Here is a 22,753-nt window from a genome sequence, read left to right on the forward strand (position 1 = left end):
ATACAGTGAAGCACATACACCCCCCTCCCCTCCCCGGGCCTCTACACCGTGTTGGTTATTTAGCTATTCTTCACCACGATAGTCAGTGCGAGTTGCTGAATGCATTGATATCGGAGCGCCGGACAGAAATAGGTTTTAGCTGCACTGCCATTCTGCTGCCCACAAAATAGAACAGCTCCATCGCCTATTACAACCTGACATGCAAAGCAGTCGCCCATCCCAGGCAGTATCCAGACTCAAATCTGCTTAGCTTGTGAGCACCTGACGGCAATGGGCACATTCATGGCGATTGTGTCTCGGGCTTAATTCAGGACGGTGAAGTGAGTGACGTGGTGATGAGGAACCACACATCTTCACATGCCCAGTGAGCACCAGGAAGCCGCATGCAACGGTCAATGTAAACTTGCACATGGGACCCACGAAATCCCGACAATCCATGAATAAATTCGTTGATGAAGAGTTGCTTTGACAAACGTAAATGACACTCCATCAGAACGTTACTCCAATGAGAAGTGACCCGATCCCGTGAGGTTGAGGATTGGAATTTCTGGGCGGTGGTTTGGCACGACAACAGGCAGTCGCCGCTGCCAGTTTGGAGGGGGCAGGGCCGGATTATGGTTCTTGTCGGCCTTCATTGACAACTTTCTCCAGTTGGTACTGCTGCTTACTACCACCGCAGCTGTCGTTCCGCTTGTCACGCGGTACTTCGTCCAGCCGCTGGACAGATGTCACTACTGCTGACATCAGCGAAGATCAAATAGTGGTGACATCACCACGACGCTTGTGTCAGGTCACCGGACAAACCCAGGTGCCATGCGTTGACCGTCTGAGATGACTGGCCGATGCACCACCTGTGCCCCCCATGGTGCCAACTTGCTACGTTTTAACTCGTGAGCATCACTCCTCTGCCCTCTGTTACTGGAGGGCGACTGCCTCCCAAATACCCACAGCGCCCTTGACGAGCCTCCACAGGCCAATCTTGGCCCGTCATTGGCAAGTCCACTCAGCTCCACATCCTCTCGTGCTACATCACTTCAGCTTTTCTCCAGCCCGTGCCATGCCCATTTAGCCCCCTCTATCCAGCCAAACATAAGCCGTTTGGGCATGCGTGCTCCAGCCATCACAGCCTTGCCTACCAGAACTCACCGATGGGCCTGTGTCCAGATCTTTCAAGGATTTGTGAGCTCCTCACAAAATTCAGCCTGGTTAAACCCAGGATGGATCGTCGGCAGGCCGTCCTGAATGTTTCTAGACCGGCATAGATGTTCCATTAGGGGGGGGGGGTCCACGTTTTGCAAGCATAACACACGCAGTCACAAGCTCCAGCCCCAATGTAATCACCAGGAAGTGCACAATATGCCTTTATTAACAAATTTAATTTAAAATAGCATTTAAAATCCAGTAGACAAAGCCGTTCACATTTTCGGCAGCTCCAAGAATCGGACGCCACTCGCGGAACTGTGCCCGTGTTGCGCAGTTGTCGGAAACCAGGAACGAGGGGAACGCCAGAACGACGGACTTCGGGCGGCGATGGGCACCCACCCAGCAACGCCGGTGTGTGTCACGTACCGCCAGAGCGATGTTGTAGTCAGCATCGTGTATGTGTCACACTCTGGTCCACGACTCCCATAGAGATCGGGTCTGTGGGTATCGTGGCGGTGCAGTCACACATCGAGTCCCTCTTGAGTTAAATGTCGGGAAGGTGACAATTCCGCCCCTCCCGATAAATGTCAAGTCATCAGATCCGTGAACTAGTTAAGTCTTGCGAGACTCTTACGTATAGCCAATTGCCATGCTTGGTCTTCCTCAGTGCACTGCAGTCTCTAGTCACGCTACTCGCGGGTGGACGGAGTTATCATCGCGCTGTCATCGTAGATTAAACAGAAAAGCACTTAAGTCGACATGTTTGCTTCACTCATTTTGACGCTAACAAAACGCTCGCCGTACCAACTTCAATCCCGTGCCATTGCTCTCAACCGAACCGGCAACCCGACAACACCGAGGGCAGCGCGAGTGCAAGCAATCAAGGCGCCAGTACTCGCCCATGTCGCCGGGCTGGGCCCTGCTTCAGCCAGGCCCCTAGCGGCGGTAATAGAAAGGCGCGGCTGTGGTGAATGTGTGGCTGGGCGCGGACCTGGTCAATAATCTGTCAGCACCCAGCCCGGCGACGTAGGCGAGCGCTGGCGACGCAACACGTCTCGGTTGGCAGCAACTAGACAGATGAAGCTGGAGTGGTTTAGCGGAAGTACCTACGACACTGCATTTAATTAACCCTCTTGCAGTCTTAATCCTGGGCAATAAGTCCCCAATACGAACTAACCACCACTACAAGTCCAGTGCAGCTTTTAAGACGGCGGTATAGCGACAGCCGGTTTCTCATCATATTCTTCACGTTCGATCACTCGACCAACCCGGGTAACACGAGAATAGCTGGGGATAAAAATTCTTCTCACCTGCGCCCACATTGGCTTGGTGACGTCATCGGCGTCGCTTGTAGGGGATTTTTGGGGGCGGCCACCAATTTTCAAGGGGCTCGGGTGATGGACCACAATTAAAGTGGTTGGTTACCATTTTGAATCGACAAATTGGCTAACTGATCAAGCGTCCCAGCTCCTGCACCCCCCCCCCCCCCGTATATGACGTGCCCACACCTTTCTCAGAGTTGTGTAGATGATCATGATTCAGTGTCAGCGATTGCGATTCAAGAATTGATTCTTAATCTTCTAACAAATGTTTGTGCCTCAGCAGGTCACTGGCCGGGTCACGTGAACAGATCTCACACGGCGTGCCAAAATCGCAGAAGATAATAGATCGTTGCACGTGCGACGCAGGGCACGCATCGCGATTTGAGAACAGATTCTCCGCAGCCATGTGGCGCGCATCGCGCTTCTAATAGCCGCGCGGTCTGCGCAGAGCAACGGCGTACAATGCACACCGAACTGTAAATAATCTACGCTTACTGTCACCATCGCGAGCTGAAGAATTGATCTTAGCAGATGAGTCAAAGGGCAGTCACGTAACGCCGCGCGCAATGAAAATGATAAGACCGTATTGCAGGGATTTGGCGACTCCCGTGCAGAAATTCTATACAAACACCAAACACGCCCTTCCTTACAAAATCTATATGGAACGCTTCATGGTTATTGCTCCGAGCCACACATGTGGTGCATTCAGAGATGGAATTTTACCATTCTTTGCAAACGGGTTCAAGGACTTCAAAACAAACCCCACCAGGACAACCACCGACAAAACATTGGTTCATGAAAACCTAAAAAGTTCTAGTTTCTATAATCAGTTTTCTTTACATACAAAACAATTGTATAATTAACAGTCAGAAAATTACAAAAGAAATAATTGCAGACAGGGCATCCCGGAAACGCTGCACCAGGACCGCTCACCGGAACTCGGGTCGTGACACTAATTTCGGCAAAATCTGTGGTCGCAGATGGTGCCAAAACATCACGATGGGGGCATTTGTACCGTGCGTTGCACCGGGGGGGACGGGGGTGTCGCAGTGGCAGTATGGCTCGGCCCGATTACCCCCCCCCCCCGCCGTCGCACGCGTTTACCCACAGCCCCATGCTCCCAGCCCAGTGACAACCCTCTCACCAGGCCCGGTGTCCAGGTTTCCCCGACACATGCCCGTAGCCATGCCAACAAAGTACCGCATAGGGAGGCTGTGGCAGCGTGGGGAGACACCTCGAAGCGATACCATGACATTGCATTTGCCCGCGCGACAGCCTCGGCAGTCCCTATCACGGTGGCGCCGAGGCGCTTGGCGACCAGGATCTGGTTGGCTGAATGGACGGACGGATCAGCCCACGCCTGCGCCCCTACCCGACTGCGCTGGGAATACGAGCACTCTGGCCGAAAGCAGCGAAAGGGTTCGGAGCCTCCAGTCGGCAAACGTGAGTGGGCGGACAGGAGGGTTTGCCAGCCAGGTTTTACTTTCGCCACCACTGCATGGCTCTCGGGCACCGGTGAGGACACTAGGAGGTGGAAGAGGTGGTACGAGGGGGTCAGGGGTCAAGGTTCGGGATCAGGGCTCGTGGCCGGCTCGGTGGGGCCGTCTCCCTCGGCCGGCGCAGGCTGCTCGGTCTCCATCACCTGCAGCTCCTCGCGGTCGATCATGGTGGGGTCGATGGCGGCGTAGGGCGTCACGTGGAACTGCCGCAGGTGGATCTGGTGACGCGCGGTGGTCGACCGGCAACAGTCAGTTCAGTTCACGTAGTCGCCAACAGGAAGGTTCTCACATCAAATATCACGATTCACAACTGATTTTTGTGGTAGGCCACGCAATGACATGGTAAGGTTTGTGTCACAAAGACTCGCCACCACCTGACACAGCCAAACAAATTAAGTAGCCATGTGAACAAGGGTTTAACGCGACACATTACGATCATTTCAGCTTGCCCACCGGCGAGTTCAAGAACGATTCCTAAAGCCAGATGTAGCAATTGGATACGTCTCAATTGAAACTACGTCAGAATGATGAGTGGTGGAGGGTCTTAACGACACAAATTTGGCTCGATCATTTTATGTGGCCTAACCAAAAGATCGATTATTATGAATTAGTCAACCAACCTATAGTCAACTACCACGGGCAACACAGTGGATAACAAGAATCGATCAATACACAACTTGCTAATCCACTCTATTAGCATGCAGGCAACCCCCAGCCAATCGGCATAGTTGATCAATGCACAATCAACGAGCTCGGTTAAATAATACGCGGTCAACGATCACACAGCCACCCAACATGGTGTCAACCGGAAGCAGTGGCGGGGGGGGGGGCAAATGCCCCCCCAAGGATCCGATCGAAATCCCTAATTTCGATCGGATCATTGAGGTTTATTAGTAATAAATCGGCATTTTGCAACCCCCACTGCCACTGTGTAGCATATTATGTGCCAGGGACTCTATGAGATGATAAGACAATAGTTTTAGTCCATAATTGGCAATAAGTAACGGCAAAGCGGTTATTAGCGACTCACAGAATTGTGCGCAGTTGCGTATACAGTACACGACTTCCCTGAAGGCATTCACCTTCAGCGAGCGCGATGCCGATCACACACGGTTCGAATTCGACCCTCGATCGATGGCTGTGCCATCGCCGCACACGCGTTGAATAAAAAGCAAGGGACAAGTCCTTATTTACAACTCCTATCATTTTTCATTGCTGAAGGGGTTGCCCCCCCCACCTGAAAATCCTGGCTTAGCCACTGACCACAAGTCAACCAAAACAGTCAATCACAAATTAAAGAAAGGTGGACGTGTAATTTCTATACAAATTACAAATTGCCACGCGACACCAAAGTAAAACGCCACTTCACGCTGGCGATTGCCGACGTCTTTCACTGTCACCGCGGATGTCAGCACTTTGAATCGTGATTGAATGTGGGGGGGGGGGGGGGGGGGAGATGTTCAAAAGCAAAACCCCCGTATGCAACGCGTCCGGAACGTACGCTTAAAATCACTCTCATTCATTTCCACCCTGCCACCGGCGACAAACCACCCGACCCCCGGCACATGACCCGGCCCACCTGGATGTGCAGGATGACCTCGGCACAGCGGCACAAGTAGGGGAAGTTGCCGCCCGTCTTGAGGTGTGCTCGCTTGGCTGTAGGGTACAGCTTGTACATGTCCTCCTTCGCCGAGGAGGTCAGCGCGCTCTCGTCAAATACCTACGGGGAGGGGGGGGGGGGTCAGGGTTCTTCACGTCAGTCGAATTGGCAAAGCCAAGGGCTCGTCAAGCCAAGCTGGTGGTGCAGGGTTGCGCCGGCGTGGCTGGCAATTGTGTGGGAACATGGCGGATGCGGCGAGGTAGCCTTTGCCGTTTGAACGGCAGGGCCGCCCTGACGCTGGAGTTCACGTTGTGCACGACGAAATTAGTGGCCCAAATATTCCGTCAATGTAGAGTTTTTAATTGACTTTAGTTCACGATGACCATGATGAGTCGATGAAAAATCATCACACGTGACGATGACTACCACTGCCCACCAAAGACAAAAGCGCGATGATGACTGTAACAAAGCGAAACGAACGAGTCTGAACGAAGATACACACCAAGATGATCCATTAGCTTTATTAGAAAGTGGTCGATTCGTACATCGGGTCGGATACTGGCACGCACCCGTGGGTGACCCGCAATATGTGTTGGAACCAAGTGGTTTTGCGGCTCGCTGTTTGAAATCGGGGTCAGTTTGAGACGTGAAGATGACACGATGAACGTGACCTAAGCCCCATAACACACAAGCTTGTTCCAACCTGCCTTGCACGTGACTCATGGGTATCTTATCTGAAGGGGGACTCTATAGACAGTGGTTCAATGAAAGAGACTGGACGGAATGCATGGAGATGTGAGATTAGGATTGTGGCAATATCACGTTTTCTGACACAATATTCTTACCCATGTTAGTTTTATAATTTTTTCACGATACATATTAAAATGTTCATGATAGGCAATACGATATCAATGCTCACCATATGATACCTACGGGAAGTAAATCTTTTTATGAATTTTCTCTGTTTAAAAAAGAAATTGTGTTAAAATCTGCGGCAGTGCACCAGGAGTACTCATGCCTGGCTCCGCTACCAGGGGAGAGTGGCCCAGGCTGATCCTGTTTCCACAGATAATTTTTTTCCTGTTTAAACAAAAGTTTGTTTCACATTTTTTTCATTATCTGCATCTCTATCAATCTGCACCTGACCTGCCCGGGAGCTGCATGCTTCCCGTGCACCAGTGTGGCCAACCAATAACAATAGTCAAGGCCTTCACATTCCACCTATCACGTGACGCCATGTCTCACGATGACGAGCCGCCGGGACTGGCACAGACACCAGGGCAGTCACGTGGGCATTGCCCCGTGGTTGTCATTTGATTTATTTATTTTACACTTTACAGTCGTTGAAACACACGGCCACAAAGGAACGAATTGTCAAACGGCAACAATGTCGGAAAGATTGAGGACTCACATCCATTAGCGTGATGGCCACGTCCTTCAGCTTCTGCGGCTCCACGTATGACTTCTGGCAGTTGAGGGTGAGACGAGAGGCGAGCTCGGCCTGGCTCAGGCTCTCTATCTGCACCGCACGTGTATACAATATGCGTTTAATTCAACATAACTTCATCTCATACAGCATTCAAACATGATGATCACCATGGCAAAGCGCTTCACAAGGTGACACATCCAAGAGGGAGGTCCAGTGTTTAGCGACAGTGAGGTTACAGTAATAATATGAACACCAAAATGCAGCCATCTGTAACCTAGTGTGATTTAATCTTTATTTGAAGCTTTCGTGATGGCAGGAATACATTCTCTTTGGTTCTTTCAGTAAAGTCATGTAGGTAGAAATAAAATAAAACAAATCAGGACGTTTCAATCACAACACAAGCAATCTTCATCAGGTAAAACAACCACAGCAAGAAAAATGTTTAAGTAGGTGAGAGAGCTGCCGTGGCAAGAGGTTATATAGGTAAGAAAGGGGGAGGGGCAAGGGGGGAGATAGAGGGGGGGTGGAGCAGGGGAAGGGGGGCTGCGTGAGCCATAGGGGGACAAGAAGTGAGGCTGGGGGGGGGAAGTAGGCGGGGCTAGAAGAGGAAAGCTGAATGTGGGACACGGGGGGAAAGTAACTCTGAAAAATCTACTAGTATTCGGCAGGTATGATGGAAACAACCACAACCAGTTAAGGCTTTACCTGCATAATAACATCCTTCCATTGATTGCTAAATTTGTATCCATCTTCTCGGTTGACGTTATGTCTATGTTTATATATCTGGATGGCTTCATGAACAAACCTTTGATAGTTGCCCGAAGGTTTGCAGAGTACCTTGGTCTCAGAAAAAACAATATCATGCGAGCCCACAGTGTGATAATGGTCAGCCACGGCAGAGGTATTAGTTCTGCCGTGTTTCAGATCTACCTTGTGTTCATGAACACGGTCCGAGACATGTCGTTTAGTTTCCCCAATGTAACTGCTCGCCTACTTCAGCATTTTTCTTGCTGTGGTTGTTCCACCTGATGAAGATTGCTTGTGTTGCGATCGAAACGTCGCGATTTGTTTTATTTAATTTTATTTATACCTACGTGACTTTACCGAAAGAACCAAAGAGTATAGTGTCATTTACACAAGGAAAATAAGCAAATACCTGGAGAGGTTTCCTAAAATAATTTTTGATTTAAATAATAACAAGAAACCAATCCGTAACATCAACCACACAGATTCAATATGCAAACAACATATGCAAATACAATACGTACGTATACGTACCATACAGTCGAGGATGCCACTCAACATCCAAGTTTGTTATTTTCAAGGTCACCCCTCATCCTGATCCTATTCATTAACTTTTAAACTAAAAACACTAAGCTGAGACAATCCTTCGGTTGCTTGACGGAGCTGAACAATGCATCAGAGCCAATGTAGTCACAAGAGTAGCGGCACAAGAGCAGAACAGGAGAAAAGGGCATCCTGAGCCACTTGTAAATATGAACAGAGTAGAATGAGATTCTCAGCCATTGACTTTTATACCAAAGGTAACAACATTGAGAGAAGGGTGAGATCTAGAAAAGTGAATCCTCCGTTTTCCAAATGCATATTGAGTGGCACCCTAATACATAAACACCCATACATACAATAACATATGCAATACATGTATATACAGAACACATCAACCACATATACACATCAACTATACATACTCATCAACCACACATATACGCAACACATGGGGCCGAGATGTGGCCTCGTGGTATACATTTCCATGATGATAAGCCGCTTCTGAAAAAGAGCTACATAGCTCAGTGGGCCTTCGCTAGTGATATACAGCGCATTCGTCGCTTGTAATATACAGCGCATTCGTCGCTTGTTGCAGATGTTCTGCGGGTGTAATATCCATAATGATATTACTTCAAGATTTGAAGCTTTTGTGACTGCAAGGATTCATACTCTTAGGTTTTTTCGGTAAAGTCACGTAGGTAAATTTTTTTAAAAATAATAAATAAATGTATAGAAATAGTAATAGAAATAAAATAATAAATCACGACGTTTCGGAGGCAACACAAGCTTCCTTCATCAGGTGTAAAAAGGCAATAACTGTAGTGAGAGTTATTTGTGATGGGACATTATTACACCTGATGAAGGAAGCTTGTGTTGCCTCTGAAACGTCGTGATTTTTTATTTTATTTCTATTAGTATTTCTTTTGTTTATTATTATAATTTTTTTACTTATTTTTACCTACGTGACTTTACCGAAAAAACCTAAGAGAATTATATTACTATCTGCCGCCTGCCTCACTGGTCATTAGAATAAAAAATGACACCGCGTATTACGGTAAGTCCCCACATGTATGCCACACTTACGCTGCTTCACTGTAACGGCGCCTATGAATTAGGGAAGGTAACTACATTTAAAGTGCCTCGATTCACTATGTCATCTGGGCAGCGTACGTAACGACACGGCGCTACGCCACAACACCACGCCATGGTACCCCAAGCGGGTGCTCCAGCCTCAGCGCTGGTGACGTCGCCGTAGTAACTAACTCCTCAACAACGCCTTCACCAAAATACGGGAGGTGGCCTCGAAATGCAATCTTCTGTATTATAACATTGTTTATTTAAAGTAGTTATACAACTTTTTGGGTTATCTTTAGTCCTTTTATTTTTTTTTGGTACTTATTTAGATATTTTATTTTCCTGTAAATTTCGACCAAAAATATTACACCCAGGAACATAAACATAAATTTATACCATTAAGTAAATGGTAGTAAAGATAGGCTTCTGTTTACGTTGTTACAACTTACGTCGCGTTTTCCAGAGACGCTATCCCCAATGCAAATATGGGACCTCCTGACTCAAATGAAATCTACACAATGGCAATCATTGCCCTGACAAAGAATCCTGATACTCAGTGATGCTTTCCTGGATAAACTAGTGGAATGATCATTGACTCGAGGCTGGGGTGGTCAGCAGCCATTATTGATTTGCTGCACAAAAACAGAGCGGCGAATCGATAAAGGCTCAGTGACACTCGGCAGTGTAACCTCCCTCAATCCTCGGCGAAGTCAGAGTGATTCCTGCTCACTGGAACTCATCTCGTGTTCACAGCCCCATAGAGCCAGTAGTGGACAATCCACATTCCTATGACGGGGGCAAGGGCATACAAAATTATGTATGTGGTATGGAGGGCCATTGCCCAACATGTAACCTATTATATATTTTCATTTCAGAGCCAGTATTAATGACGAACGAGTTGAATTTTAGCTCCCATCTAAAGGGCAACCACGGTTGACTTGCTCAGAAAAGCGGTACTTTCATTTTATTGACCCTGGGGGGATGATGGGCTGAGTGTCGACTGCCTAGCCTCTCCTCTGTGTCTTGCTCCTTCGTGAGACACATAGTACATCCCAAACCAAGGTGAACTCGATTAAAAGACCGTATTAAAGCAAAAGGTTTTAAAGTGGAACTTGACGAGTGGACATCTACTGGACATGCGTGAAAACTATTGGACATGTGTGAAAAAGAGCCTTGATAGCTCATCGGATTCCTCCAGTATAAATAAGCATTCTGATTCTGTGGGGCGGACGAGGGCCTGGCTGGATGCGGAGTGACTGTGAGGAGGCGTGGGGGGCCCACCCTGTCCACCATGAAGTCAATGGCGTCCGCCATCTGGCCGTCCACGCGTCCCGCCGCAAAATTGGACATCACCAGCTTCTTCAGCGCAAACGCCGGCATGAGCCAGAAACTGTGAAGACAGCGCCGGCAAAAACAGAGCAGGGGGATGGGACCACAGAGTGGCCCGGGCATTTAATAAGTAATATAAAAAAAAAAACACGCTTATATGAAATGTACTAGTAATGGCAGAACTCCACGACTCCAGGAAGTGGCTCCGAAACTTGCCATAACGTAAGGGACCGTGGCCAATTACAGCCAATGTCAGTTGACCGTGGACAATTAGACCCATGCCGAAACATAACATATAAAAAAGAATGTTTAAAAATATATATTTTTTTATGATAGAATATAATATTGTCTTCAGTATGACATAAGTATACCAAGTTTGCAGTCGATATCCCATTGAGAAGTGGGTTAAGATTAAGTTACAAGATTTGAAGATACGACAACAACAACAGACAGAGTGAGTTAAAAGAAAGTGTGTACAAACACCTGTCACAGAGGTTTCCCCGGCTCGAGCCTAACGGCCACCCCAGTTAATAAGGCGGGTACGTTAGCCAAAAATACTCCGTAGCGTCGGTCCGAATCTGGACATTAAAGATCCCTGCTTCACTGCATCGCGCGCTCTCGGATGCACTTCTGCGGCCATCTGGAACGCTCTTCCTTCTGATATTAGGAAATCACTGGAGCTATGCACTTTTAAATCTAGATTGAAAACTAATTTCTTTAGAACTGATTTTTGTGTTTAGTTTGTTGTCCTTTCCCCGCACCTCCGGTTAGCTCAACATGCATACATCCCGAGTCGTTATTTGCAAAAACAGCAGTTGGCCATGTCCTGGCGATATGGTCCAAATATTACACAATTATAATAATTATCCGCAGATTACTTAGCTGGGAATAATCATAGAGCAACATCACCCCCTACTGACAGACTGATACCCACTTGCCGGCCAGTCTTGGGTACACCTTGTACTAGCGTAGGGATGGTTGCCACCTGGGGTCCTCTTGGCCAGCCTGCCACAGTTGCCACAGGTGATTGTCCAGCCGAGCAACAGTGGTTGAGATAAGACGCGACGATGCACAACGCTTAAAAATGCTGCGGCATCCTCATCCTCACGAGGTGGGGGGGCACAAACTGCCCAAGTGGGCATCGTCACCGTGGCGATCGTGCTCTCACCTCGTGGAGGTCCAGTGCTGCCGGAAGATGGAGGTGTCGCTGAAGGCGTTGCACAGGATGAGCGAATGCACGCGGGGGGATTTGCTCGTGTGCTCGGTGAACTTCTGAGCCAGGAACCCTCCGAGCGACGCTCCGAATAAGTGCACCTGCAGCAACGTACGGTAAGCACACACATCCCCGCGTGAACCAGAGACCCCCAACCTCTGAGTTACATCGGTCGGACTCACGGGCAATGTCAGTGTGTTGTAACGCGCAACCAGGATGACCGATGGCGACCGGGGGCGGTGACGCGGCCCAACAGTAGCATGCTCGCCGCTTGTCACAGAGGTTAAAAATTCGAACCCAGCGGCTGCCCTGATTGATACTGCGCCCTGTATCAACATTAACAATACTACGCGCCATCTGCATCGCAGTGGACATTCAAGATCGTGTGACATCATTTGCAAGAGGAGGCATTGTGTGTTTGGTGTCAGAGTCCATTTTTCTAAATCTGAAAAAACTGCGCCCACAAATTACTTTGAATCAACACAGCAGCAGCAATCATCGCTACCCTACTGCAAAAACTTGGCAGGACCCTCCTGAAAGGGCCATGAGACTCAGTGAGGCTTTCCTGGGTAAACAAGTGTCATAATAACGGGAAGGTAAGGAGACAAGGTGGTCAGGTGGCAACGCACCTTGTCCAGCTGTAGGCTGTCCAGCAGCTTACGTAAGCCCTCGCAGAACTCTTCCACGTTCCAATAGACCGGGTACTGAAGCTACACAAGACACACAAAGCAGCGGTCACACAGTGTCCATAAAGCTCCCGTGCACAGCAGGGATGATTAGTCGAGTAGAGTATGATGATTGTGATGATGGCAACGTTTATAAGATGATGATAGAGCTGATGATGCGACTCGAACTAAGATCACAGTTCAGTAACCCTGCCTGCTGATGATGGCAATGATGATGTGATTCTCACCAATATGATGTGGTATGGTGATAATTCCTTTTTATATGGCGTTGTTCATGCAAAACTGCATCTCACAACGCTGTACAAGACAACAGCAAAACATATCTGGTCTAACACCGTTTTGAGACTAGGCTCAAAAGAAAGCTGTCTCTAGTGTGGACCAATCAGTTTCAAAGACAATGCATATATAGTAGGTTCCATGAGATGTAGACGACGTAGTCGGAGGCACACTTATTTATTATAACTTTACACTCAGCACAGGCCAATGTATACAACACTTGAAGGGGTAACGGCCCCTTCACCCGTCTAACAGGGAGACCCCACTAACTCTAGCCCGGCTAGCCTACTTCCAGGTCCTCCACTCGAGAGCTAGGGGAGGCTAGCTGATCCAGCTCTGGCCAAGCAGGGATCACGGCACCCTTAGCCACCAGACCTGCTCTTACAAGAGCATCGGCTCTGGGCTCTCGGGGCCACGCCACTGGCTTGCCCTGGTCGGTCCTTAGAAGGACAGCAATCCAGGGGAGTCCCAGGGCCTATCTAGCCGGTCTTCACTCTTCACTGGTTAAGCTGAATACTGAATCCTGAGCCCACCGGCTAACCGCCTTATATAGCAACGCCCCCACGAGGGGTGGGGCCGTGGGGGATCACAGTGCCGTTACAGCCCCCCAGGGCTAACCGATGCGGACGTGGATGTAAGCATCCTTCCGCGTGCGGGCATAACCACCCCTTGTGTGTCTGTTCGCCCTCCCGTAACACCCCTACACATATATTATTAGAGTATGTTTTTTTTTTGCATTCTGACCACAAGTATTGTGGTTAATGCAGACACGATTCCTTGTGAAAGGTTTTAGTTTGGTGTTTTAACATCTTTACACCTGTTTTGTTGCCAGAAAAAAGGGGAAAACCTATTCTCATATTTTGGTACTGGCAAAAGAGGTCCCATGATGATCACACAAATGTTGCCAAATTCCCTTCTCGTGGGTTTGAAGGAGGTGCAATACCCTGGCGTTGCCGGGAAAATACAGGACAGCAAATGTGGACTCAGATCTGTCCCATCTGTATTTGGATAGAGTGATGCTCATTAATTGGTGGAAATAATATGAATAATATAGAGGACTGGAGATATTGGGAGGGAAATTCGCACTGGCTCACTATGTGGCTACCTTTCCCGTGGTTCCTCGTCGCACCACTCAATTCTCTCTCTCTCTTCAAGAGTGAGCGAGCATCGCGTGGCACGTTACAAGGAAAATAAATTATGAATAAATACGTGACGATACGACATGGTGCCCCTGCACCGATGATGGTAATAATGATGATGGTAATAGTGATGGTAATTATGATGGTTATGATGATGGTAATTATGATGGTAATAGTGAATGATTATGATGGGGATAAAGATGTGACGACGCTCACCGAGATCACGCGGTAGCCCTGGCCGCTGAGCGCCTGCATCTGCTGGAAGTAGACGTCGGCCGTGCCGCTCACCGGCGGCAGCATGACGATGGGGCAGCGCACGTGCCGCGGGCCGGCCTCGTACAGCGACCACACCTTCGTGTCGTCCTCGTCCACTATCACCTGCACACCAAAGTCAAAGAACCCCCTTATAGCCTGTAACAAAGCGTTAGGGCAAGTTCTGTTACTGAACAGCACCTATGAAAGTCGGCTGGGCACACGAAGGGAGTGGGTGGCCAGCACCATACCCAGCCGCCTCTGTCTCTCCCTAATCGTGATGTTTACACACCCCACCAGGTACTCGTTTGAGGCCGAGTCAACCTAGGGGAGGCCCAGGACAGGTTCAGATAAACGTCACTGGTGTTGGCCGTGAGGTGGAATCGAACTCGGGTCGCCGGGTTTGTAGCGCAGCGCACGTACCGCTACACCACCGCTCCCCACTTGCACACCACGCCACGAAGCACACGCTGCAAGACAACCATAGGGCAGCCGCACGGTGACCACACGGTGACCACACCGGCATGCCAACCATGCATTAAACCGCAAGAGGTGCCCCGTTGACGATATGTTAACTCCCTCGCCTGGTATGCAGGAGCTTGCAGATTCGATCCCGACCCTGATGCCTGCTGTATATTTGGAGTTTGCATGTTCTCCCCGTGGTCACGTGGATATTTCTCTGGGCCCCCTGGTTTTTCCCTCCACATTTAGAAACATGCATTTAGGGTATTTGGCTGCCATTCAAAAAGCACATGTGATAAGTTACTTCACTGAGCTATCATTTGTGGCCAGGTCGCTTCTGAAAAAGACCTATATAGCAGCTCAGTGGCCTTACCAGGTAATATAATTAGTTAACTTTAGTATAGTAGTAACTATACCCCAAGCACAGGGCAAAGTACATCCCAACCACGCGGTAACCACATGGTAACCACACGTGCCACAATCATGCTTGCAGGTGATGAGCGAGTGGTAAGTGGAGACAATTGGCACTCATCAGTGGCGCCCATGACCTTTGTGGTTATGGGAGGGATGACAATGGTGATGATTACCGTTCGTGGATGAAGGAATTTCAATCAATTAATCATCGCCTGGCAGTTACACGGATTCACAAGACTCGGTGTGACTGCACGCGGTGTCAAACTCGTGACCCTTCAACGCCAAGGCCGCATTGCAGCCCCCCCCCTGCCTGCTCAGCATTCCGCGTGGTGGCACATGACTGATACGACTCTCTCACTCTCTAAATCTCTCACCCTTCTCTCTCCCCTGTCTTATTCCCCCTTCTCTCTCAATTATTTTCTCTCTCACTTTCTCTCTCCCTGCCGCTCTACTTCCTCTTTTTAAACTTGTTGAGTTGCTCTCTGCACAGTAGTGCACGACTCCCTGCAAAGGAGCATGCCCTGGCGTCCTCGACAGAAATTCAATACTCAACTCATAATTCAGGAAAACTTTATTTTTTATTCAGGACTGACTAGAAATGTTACATTCCTTTGACGGGCAAAAACTCATGCATTGACACTTCTTTGCTTAACCTAGGACTGTACACACTGTGTGCTCAGAACCACATGAAAGACAAGACGTGACTCGGGCTTCTGTACTTAGAAACAGTGTTGAGCCATCTCGAGTGGGGCTACGATGCTTGCAGTGATTAATAAATGTTGTTTGCGGACCATTTCCGAGTAGAGGCATCATGTGAAATAAAGTCCGGATCTTCCCCACCCGCTAGTGGCCATGACCAGGGGTCAGCAACCTGCGGCTTGGGAGCTGCACGCGGCTCTTTCAGGACTGTTCCGTGACGTTATTTATTAAGGACCACCGTCTCGTGTTCACACGCATTGCGGCTCTTGAAATAGTTTTGTACCGAATTAAAAAAAAACGGCTCTTCTTATTTTGGTTGCCGACTCCTGGCCATGACCCTCTGCGTCAATTTCTGGTCCCACCCTATCCAAGCAAAACTGTAGCGCTACCCATTTACTTAAATAGCTACACTCGGTGAATTGTGAATATCAACCGAGTCCTCGCAGTCACCTCTTACACTGAACAAACGGGGGTCCCTTACATGCTCCTTTCCTCTTTGTTAGACAGATCCCCCCCACCCAACCTGTTTCTGATATTCAAGTAGTCGGATGTTTCACTGACGATTTATTTGAATACTGACGGTAAAAGGCACAGCCCTGCAATAGTCTTGCTCATGCCTCCACTGGCAAAAGGGCCTCTGCTAGACGGAGCGCTAAACAGCACGTCTAGATGTTATTTTGGCCTACTCTTTCCAAGCTGGCCGGAGGTCACGGAAGCGGTGGCAGTACCGACACAAATCAACTTTGATGAAGCCATTTACGCTGAATGGTAGGGGGTGCGAGGGAGTAGGAGGTGATTTCAGAGACTTGGCCATTGATTCAACTTCTTTCATACGGCGGAGGTAGATGCAGAACAACAACTACAATATTGCATTCAGGCGGTCAAGCAACCAGACGACTGCGTCAGGGATCTTCCAACTTAACGTTGTTTCAACCGCGGTATCGGGAGGTCAATGGTCAATCCTACTGAACACAAACCGTGACTGTGAACCCACCCGCTTGAGTGACACGGAGCTCCGGAACCAGTTGTACTCGGGCGAGTGCTTGATTGTACCCATGGCTCGGCGCTCTTTCCTTGCCCAGCTGTGGAATGGCACGAGGGTGATACAATAAAATCGCTTGTGTCAACACAGCAGCAAACACAGCGCCCAGCGCAGTACGCACACACACATAGCTTCCATAATGCATCGGTCAGGGCAGAGTGCAATCACACACACACAGTGGGTCCTTCTCTAGAGCTGCCGCGTTCTCAGGCCCCGTGGGCCTGAGATGTTCCCTGTAACCAAGATAAAATTGGCGCTTCCAGTTGTTTTTACTTAGAGAAGCGGTGTCAGCAATTTTGCACTGCGAGATAAATTTTGCTATGAGGCTGTGATTGGTTGGGGCCAGGAGGGGTCGACACCTCTGCCGGTTGCGTTAAAATAATGTCATGCTGCGTTGGCGTTGGTGCACAAACTGAACACATCTGTCAATAACACTAACCTGGAGAAGAATACGATCTATAATATACTTTTTTGGCATTGGCTCTTCTTCATAGCAGAGTGATATAGGGGATGAGAAAGACCGAGTAAAAAAGCAAAAACAATATACAGTAGTCTGTTCTCCTATAATGCGTGTTTTCATAACGCAAGTTGGACATAATGCAATTGATGCATTAGGGAACACTTTTTATGCGGATGTGAATTGGATCTAACGCGATCGAGTGGGCAGAACTACGTTGCGCGAGTAGGAATAAGCGGTTGTAAGGCTACCTTGGTGTAGCATCACACAAGCCGTTGGGATGCTGGTGGACACTTCTAGATGCTACTCACGCCGCTCAGTCTATGCTCAGCCTACGTACGCATCTCACATGTTATCGCGGACTGTGCTTTACCCTATATTTTATATTATTTATTACAACGCGATTATTCCATAATGCGGTGTTCTTCAAGAACACAACTAGTACCACGGCGTTATAGCAGAACAGACTGTATAACAATTAAGCCCAAAGCAATCTGTGCAAAAACCACCAAAATTTGTGAATCAATGTTCAGCATGGGTTTTTGTGCAAGACTTGCCTTCCCATAAAATGTAAGGAAAAAAAAGTTTCTTAACTTATTATTTCTTTTATTGAATATTTTTTTCTCTTATGGTATTCATTGTGCACGTTTGCATTTCATTTCTTGCACGGTTGCAATCCACTTTGCTCAGTCTGTGTTAGCCACTGAGGTCATGACGGGTTTCATATGCCCCTTGTACCATTCCCCGTTCTGCTGTAATATGGACTGGTGCCTACCTTGTTGAGGGCGATGTTGACACATAAAATATCGATCAATTAATTTCAATTGGGAGACCTCTACTTTTGTAACCTGGCGACTGGGTTCCTCAGGTTGGCGGGCCTAGTGCAGTCGCACACTCACTCGCTACCCCACTGCTCCTTCCTTGTGTCCACGGTGAGGAGAGGTACTGGCTGGGGATCAGGATTGGGATCGCCAGGACCCAGCCTGTTGTGGGGATCAGAGTTGAACTCCGGAGCCAGAGAGGCTCGCGTTTAAAGCTGTGGCATTGATCCACAACATTCACAATGAAGCGGAACTCCGTTCTGTCTCTACAACCTCCAAGGCTTTCAATACCAATATTATTATCACAAGCAGCATATTAAACAAGCAAACTCTGGACTGGTTTCAGCCTTCTGTGTCTCATCATCAAATGCGGCTGGGTTCTGATGTTATTGGCAAGAGCACTCCGAGAAATAAAACGGTACACAAACTCACTAAGCATTGCCATTATGGATAGAATCGTATAGAGTGCAGTAGATTCATTTTTATATGTATCTCCACGTAATTAAACCATGTTTCGCCCATCACTCTATTGGCTTTCCAGACCAACAACATTGACCAACAAAATGCAGATCCACTGTTGAGTTTGCAAAACATTACGACAAATATAACTTACAGTCCTTTGTCCAACCACTGCTGCATAATTCCCCACGCCGTACAATTTACAAGTTTTGAGAGTGAGTGATCCAGCCAGCGACGAGCAGCTCACAGCAAGAGCCCTCTTGGAAGAAGGGCGGAGAGCACGAAAGTTGAGCAACGACAAGGCGAAGCCCTGAAGGAAGGGTGGGAGAGGCACCACTAAATGCCAGCGCGAAACTGGCAGCTGCCCGCCAAAGGAGAGAGAACGGAGCAATGAAAGAACCTGAGGCAGCGCAGCCCTGAAGGAGGGCGGGAGAGGCACCAGCGGGTGCCCGTGTGAAGCTGGCAGCGGCATGCAAAGGGCAAGAGCATGGAGAGAGCAAGGAGAGAGCACGGAGCAGGGGGATGAGCCTGACCAGCCGCCCATGAGGAATAGGAGAGCGCCGGCGAGAGCGCCGTGGGTTCGACCCACACACACACCGACAAGCCCCAGCTGGTAGCCAAGACAAGAGTGAGGAACGGCGACCAGTAGACGAGCTGCGAGCACTATCTGACGACGGAATCATCGCGCACCGCCGACGGCGAGCATCGGCGCCAACTCAACCAGCTGCAACGCCAAGAGGAAGAGTGTTGGCGCAGGCAAGAGCGAAGTGTGTTCAATACACACACATACACCGCCCTAGCTGCCCTGCTGGGAACCCGAGGTATTTTCAGCACAAGGAAGGCCATACCGCGTAAGCCGCCAAGTCAACAAGTGGCAAAGAAGACACACACACACAACACGCATATCGGGACTAATAAGATTGTTCCAAAAAGTTATCTTTGTGTTTCAAGAAGGGTTGCCATTCCAAGGTGGTGTGTCAAATATCAGCTGATCGTGAAAAGCATTGCTGCACGTTGAGTTACATGAATACGATTGTTTAGAAGTATTTTAGTCATTCGTTTTCGTTAATTGCATAATCTTATCAATGAATTAATTGACGTCTACTTTTGCTTTCAGGACATGTTTCTTTATTACTGTTCGTATGAATATTGTCACATTCATTTTTAAGGACTTTTTCCCATCGCCGTGTATGCTCGCTTTACTCTGAGGAATTAACCGATTGTTCTGTTACCCAGTTAACAAATGTAACCATTGAGGGTTATTTGTACGGATAAATGAGTAGGACATCTCGAGGAGAACTGTGTTGACAATTCTGAGCTTAAGTGTTTGCTTGTTAGAATGTTTTAGAGATTAAAGTTGCTAAACAGAGAATAGTCTGAGTGGTGCCTTCCTAAGTTCATGTATAATAATCTTAATTATAAGAACTGTATCCTGTGGAGAGATCTGAATTTTGAGACCTGACAAACACTCAAACATAATAAATAAAAGTTAAAGCAAGAATCCTTGTATTATCCTGATTGATAATACAACCCTAGACAACGAGGCAGAACGTCAATTATCATAATTACACTTGTATAGCTTGATACAATGACACCTTCCTAATTAACATAACATGATTTGCATAATTACATACATTGACATTTCGGAAAATTACACATTTTTTCAATTTTCATTTAATTTTTATAATTCTGCAAGACCCAATACAGTGGTACCTCGGTATACGTCGTTAATTTGTTCCAGAAGGTGGGACTTGTACCGAACATGACGGAAACCAAATAATTTTTCCATAACAAATAAAGGGAAAGGAAATGATCCGCTCCAGAGTATAAGACATTATATTTTATATGGCATATTATACATTAATGGGGTTGTATACAATTATTTACACTACTTATTACTAAAATGCTGACATAAATAAAAATAAATGCATACATTAAAATAAATTGAAATTTGCTAAAATCATTAACGTTAAAATGACAAAAAAAACTCGTGAAAATTCCCAGAGAGTTATAGTAAGGGTTGTGCACTGAACGAGATCTACTGGACAGGCAGACTGAGAGTGGCGCTTTGTTTTCAGTCGTGAACGGGGTATACGCGGGTACGCAGTGACTCATCCCGACCCATACAAGTTCTAGCAAGCGCGTCGTATCCCAAGCAAGACGTCGTATCCCAAGACATTTTTTTCTCGTCAAAACACGACGTGTACCAAATTCAACGTATTCCAAAGCAGTCGTATACCGAGGTACCACTGTATATACAACACCCTCACGCACCAGCACTGTGCAGGCTTGGGCTTCTGATGAGATCTGACGAGATTTTGGGCACATTCCCAAGTGATTCGGCCATTTGTAAACACGCTTTGGTGTTCACGATTTCTTTACCTGACCATTACAACCAAGTCAAACGTGGTGTAGTTTATTTTTTTAAAATACTCCCGAGTTATACTGTACTTAGGAATAGTGGGGTTTGTTTTTATGATGTTCTGTTATCTCAGCTGCCACCAAAGAGTGAAACATCTATGTTCCGTTGTAAAAAAATACCTTTAGGATCGTATACTGTCCTAGATATATCAAGTAGATGCGTTCCTGGAGCTTAGTATATTAAAACGTCGTATATCTAATAATTTATACAATCGTACCATTTCATACGATAAACACTTCATAACTTACCATTAATATTGGAAGCAAAGAAAATGTATATTTAAACTATTATATTTTATACTAAACACTTATAATAAACTGACGTAAATAAAAGGTGTACTGAATCTATATTTATTTTAATTGTATTATTATTTATATAGTACTGTATATCGATACATGTATTATGTATGCATTTCAGTGTATATATTTTCCTTATTTTGTTTCGCTTTCTGTAAATTAATGGCAATACAGAAACTTCGCTTTTCGCATATACGCCTATCGAGGTACTATTACTCTATGCCTTGATCGAGCAGTGGAGTTTATTTTTTGTAACACTTGTACAAGTTTATTTGCCCCCAACTATGCTGCAGTAAAAGGTGTCGCGTTGTGCGACTGCGGTTCAAGCGCCACGCAAAATCATCAACGCTGTTTACTGCAATAACATTTATACAAATCTCGCAATTGCTCAAGGGCTCTTGGTATTTCTGCTCCAACCTGTTCTCCCTTGCCTTGCGCAGTCAACATCAATGCCATGGGGTGAGAATGAGCAACGCCTCACAACACAGCCACCCTCAACGACTGCATTAGGCAGCGCTCGAGAGGCGAGACGCCGAGGCGGGCTAGGCCGCAGCCACGGCCTCGCCTAGAGCCGCTGCGGAACACGAGCCCACTTCCCGCCCGCTCGCCTTGGTAACCCATCGGGAGCCGCGCCCGACGCTCGCGAAACTCTTGCAGAGTTTGGAAGTTTGTGGCCAGGCTTGGTCTCGCCGGCCACGCGGCGCGATGGACTCACGCGTGTGGCCGCCCTCCCTCCCTCCCTCGAAGACGCCGGGGGACGAAGCGCGGCTCGCTGAAGCGACGGCCCCAGAGGCCGGAGGAGGAGAAACTTCCCTCGCGAGCTGCTGCCCCCAACACGGAACACGGCGCGCGCGCGGGCGGGTGACGTCACCGTGGAGGCACGTGACGCGCCAGCGGCCTCTGCCGGAATGAGAAGACGGGGTGCTTGGAGAGTGGGGGGGGGTGTGAAATAACCACCGACACCTCTTCTTCTGCTTCTGGAAGATTCTTCCGGAAGATGAATCGGGTCTCGTGAGTGGGAGCGCCCCCCCCCCCCCCGGGGCCAGAATATATATTTATTTATTTATACCGCAGGAGGAGGAATCCGATGAGCTATGAAGCTCTTTACACACACGTCCAGTAGGGTACGGGGTCAGAACGTTAACAAACAATACAAAAACACGATAGGAGTGCAAAGGATAGGAAAGGTAAATTTAGACGTATAACTTTCGTGACTGCAGGAATTCATATTCTTGGTTCTTTCGGTAAAGTGACGTAGATAGAAAACTAAAAATCTAAATAAAAAGCAAAAAACCAACGACGTTTTGATCGCAACACAAGCGGTCTTCTTCAGGTGGAAGAAGACCGCTTGTGTTGCGATCGAAACGTCGTGGGGTTTTGTGGGGGCTAACGCCCCCTCCTCCGCCCCTCCCCCCTCCTCCACCCCTTCTCG

General features: G+C 47.9%; 1 protein-coding gene across 1 annotated transcript; it reads right to left on the reverse strand.

The window, feature by feature from the left end:
* Positions 1-1,334: 1,334 nt before the first annotated feature.
* LOC133353338 (maspardin-like) lies at positions 1,335-22,186 on the reverse strand. The gene is made up of 9 exons (XM_061569530.1): positions 22,037-22,186; positions 16,819-16,906; positions 14,214-14,375; positions 12,526-12,606; positions 11,852-11,997; positions 10,636-10,744; positions 6,976-7,083; positions 5,544-5,684; positions 1,335-4,182 (listed from the first exon to the last, which is right to left on the reverse strand). Exons 2-9 carry the CDS (start codon positions 16,879-16,881, stop codon positions 4,027-4,029), a joined length of 966 nt encoding a protein of 321 aa, XP_061425514.1. The 5' UTR covers positions 16,882-16,906; positions 22,037-22,186; the 3' UTR covers positions 1,335-4,026.
* Between the last annotated feature and the right edge of the window lie 567 nt (positions 22,187-22,753).

The sequence above is a fragment of the Lethenteron reissneri genome, chromosome 1 (genome assembly GCF_015708825.2).
Source record: "Lethenteron reissneri isolate LAM-NWPU_2019-01 chromosome 1, ASM1570882v1, whole genome shotgun sequence".
Classification (NCBI taxonomy): domain Eukaryota; kingdom Metazoa; phylum Chordata; class Hyperoartia; order Petromyzontiformes; family Petromyzontidae; genus Lethenteron; species Lethenteron reissneri.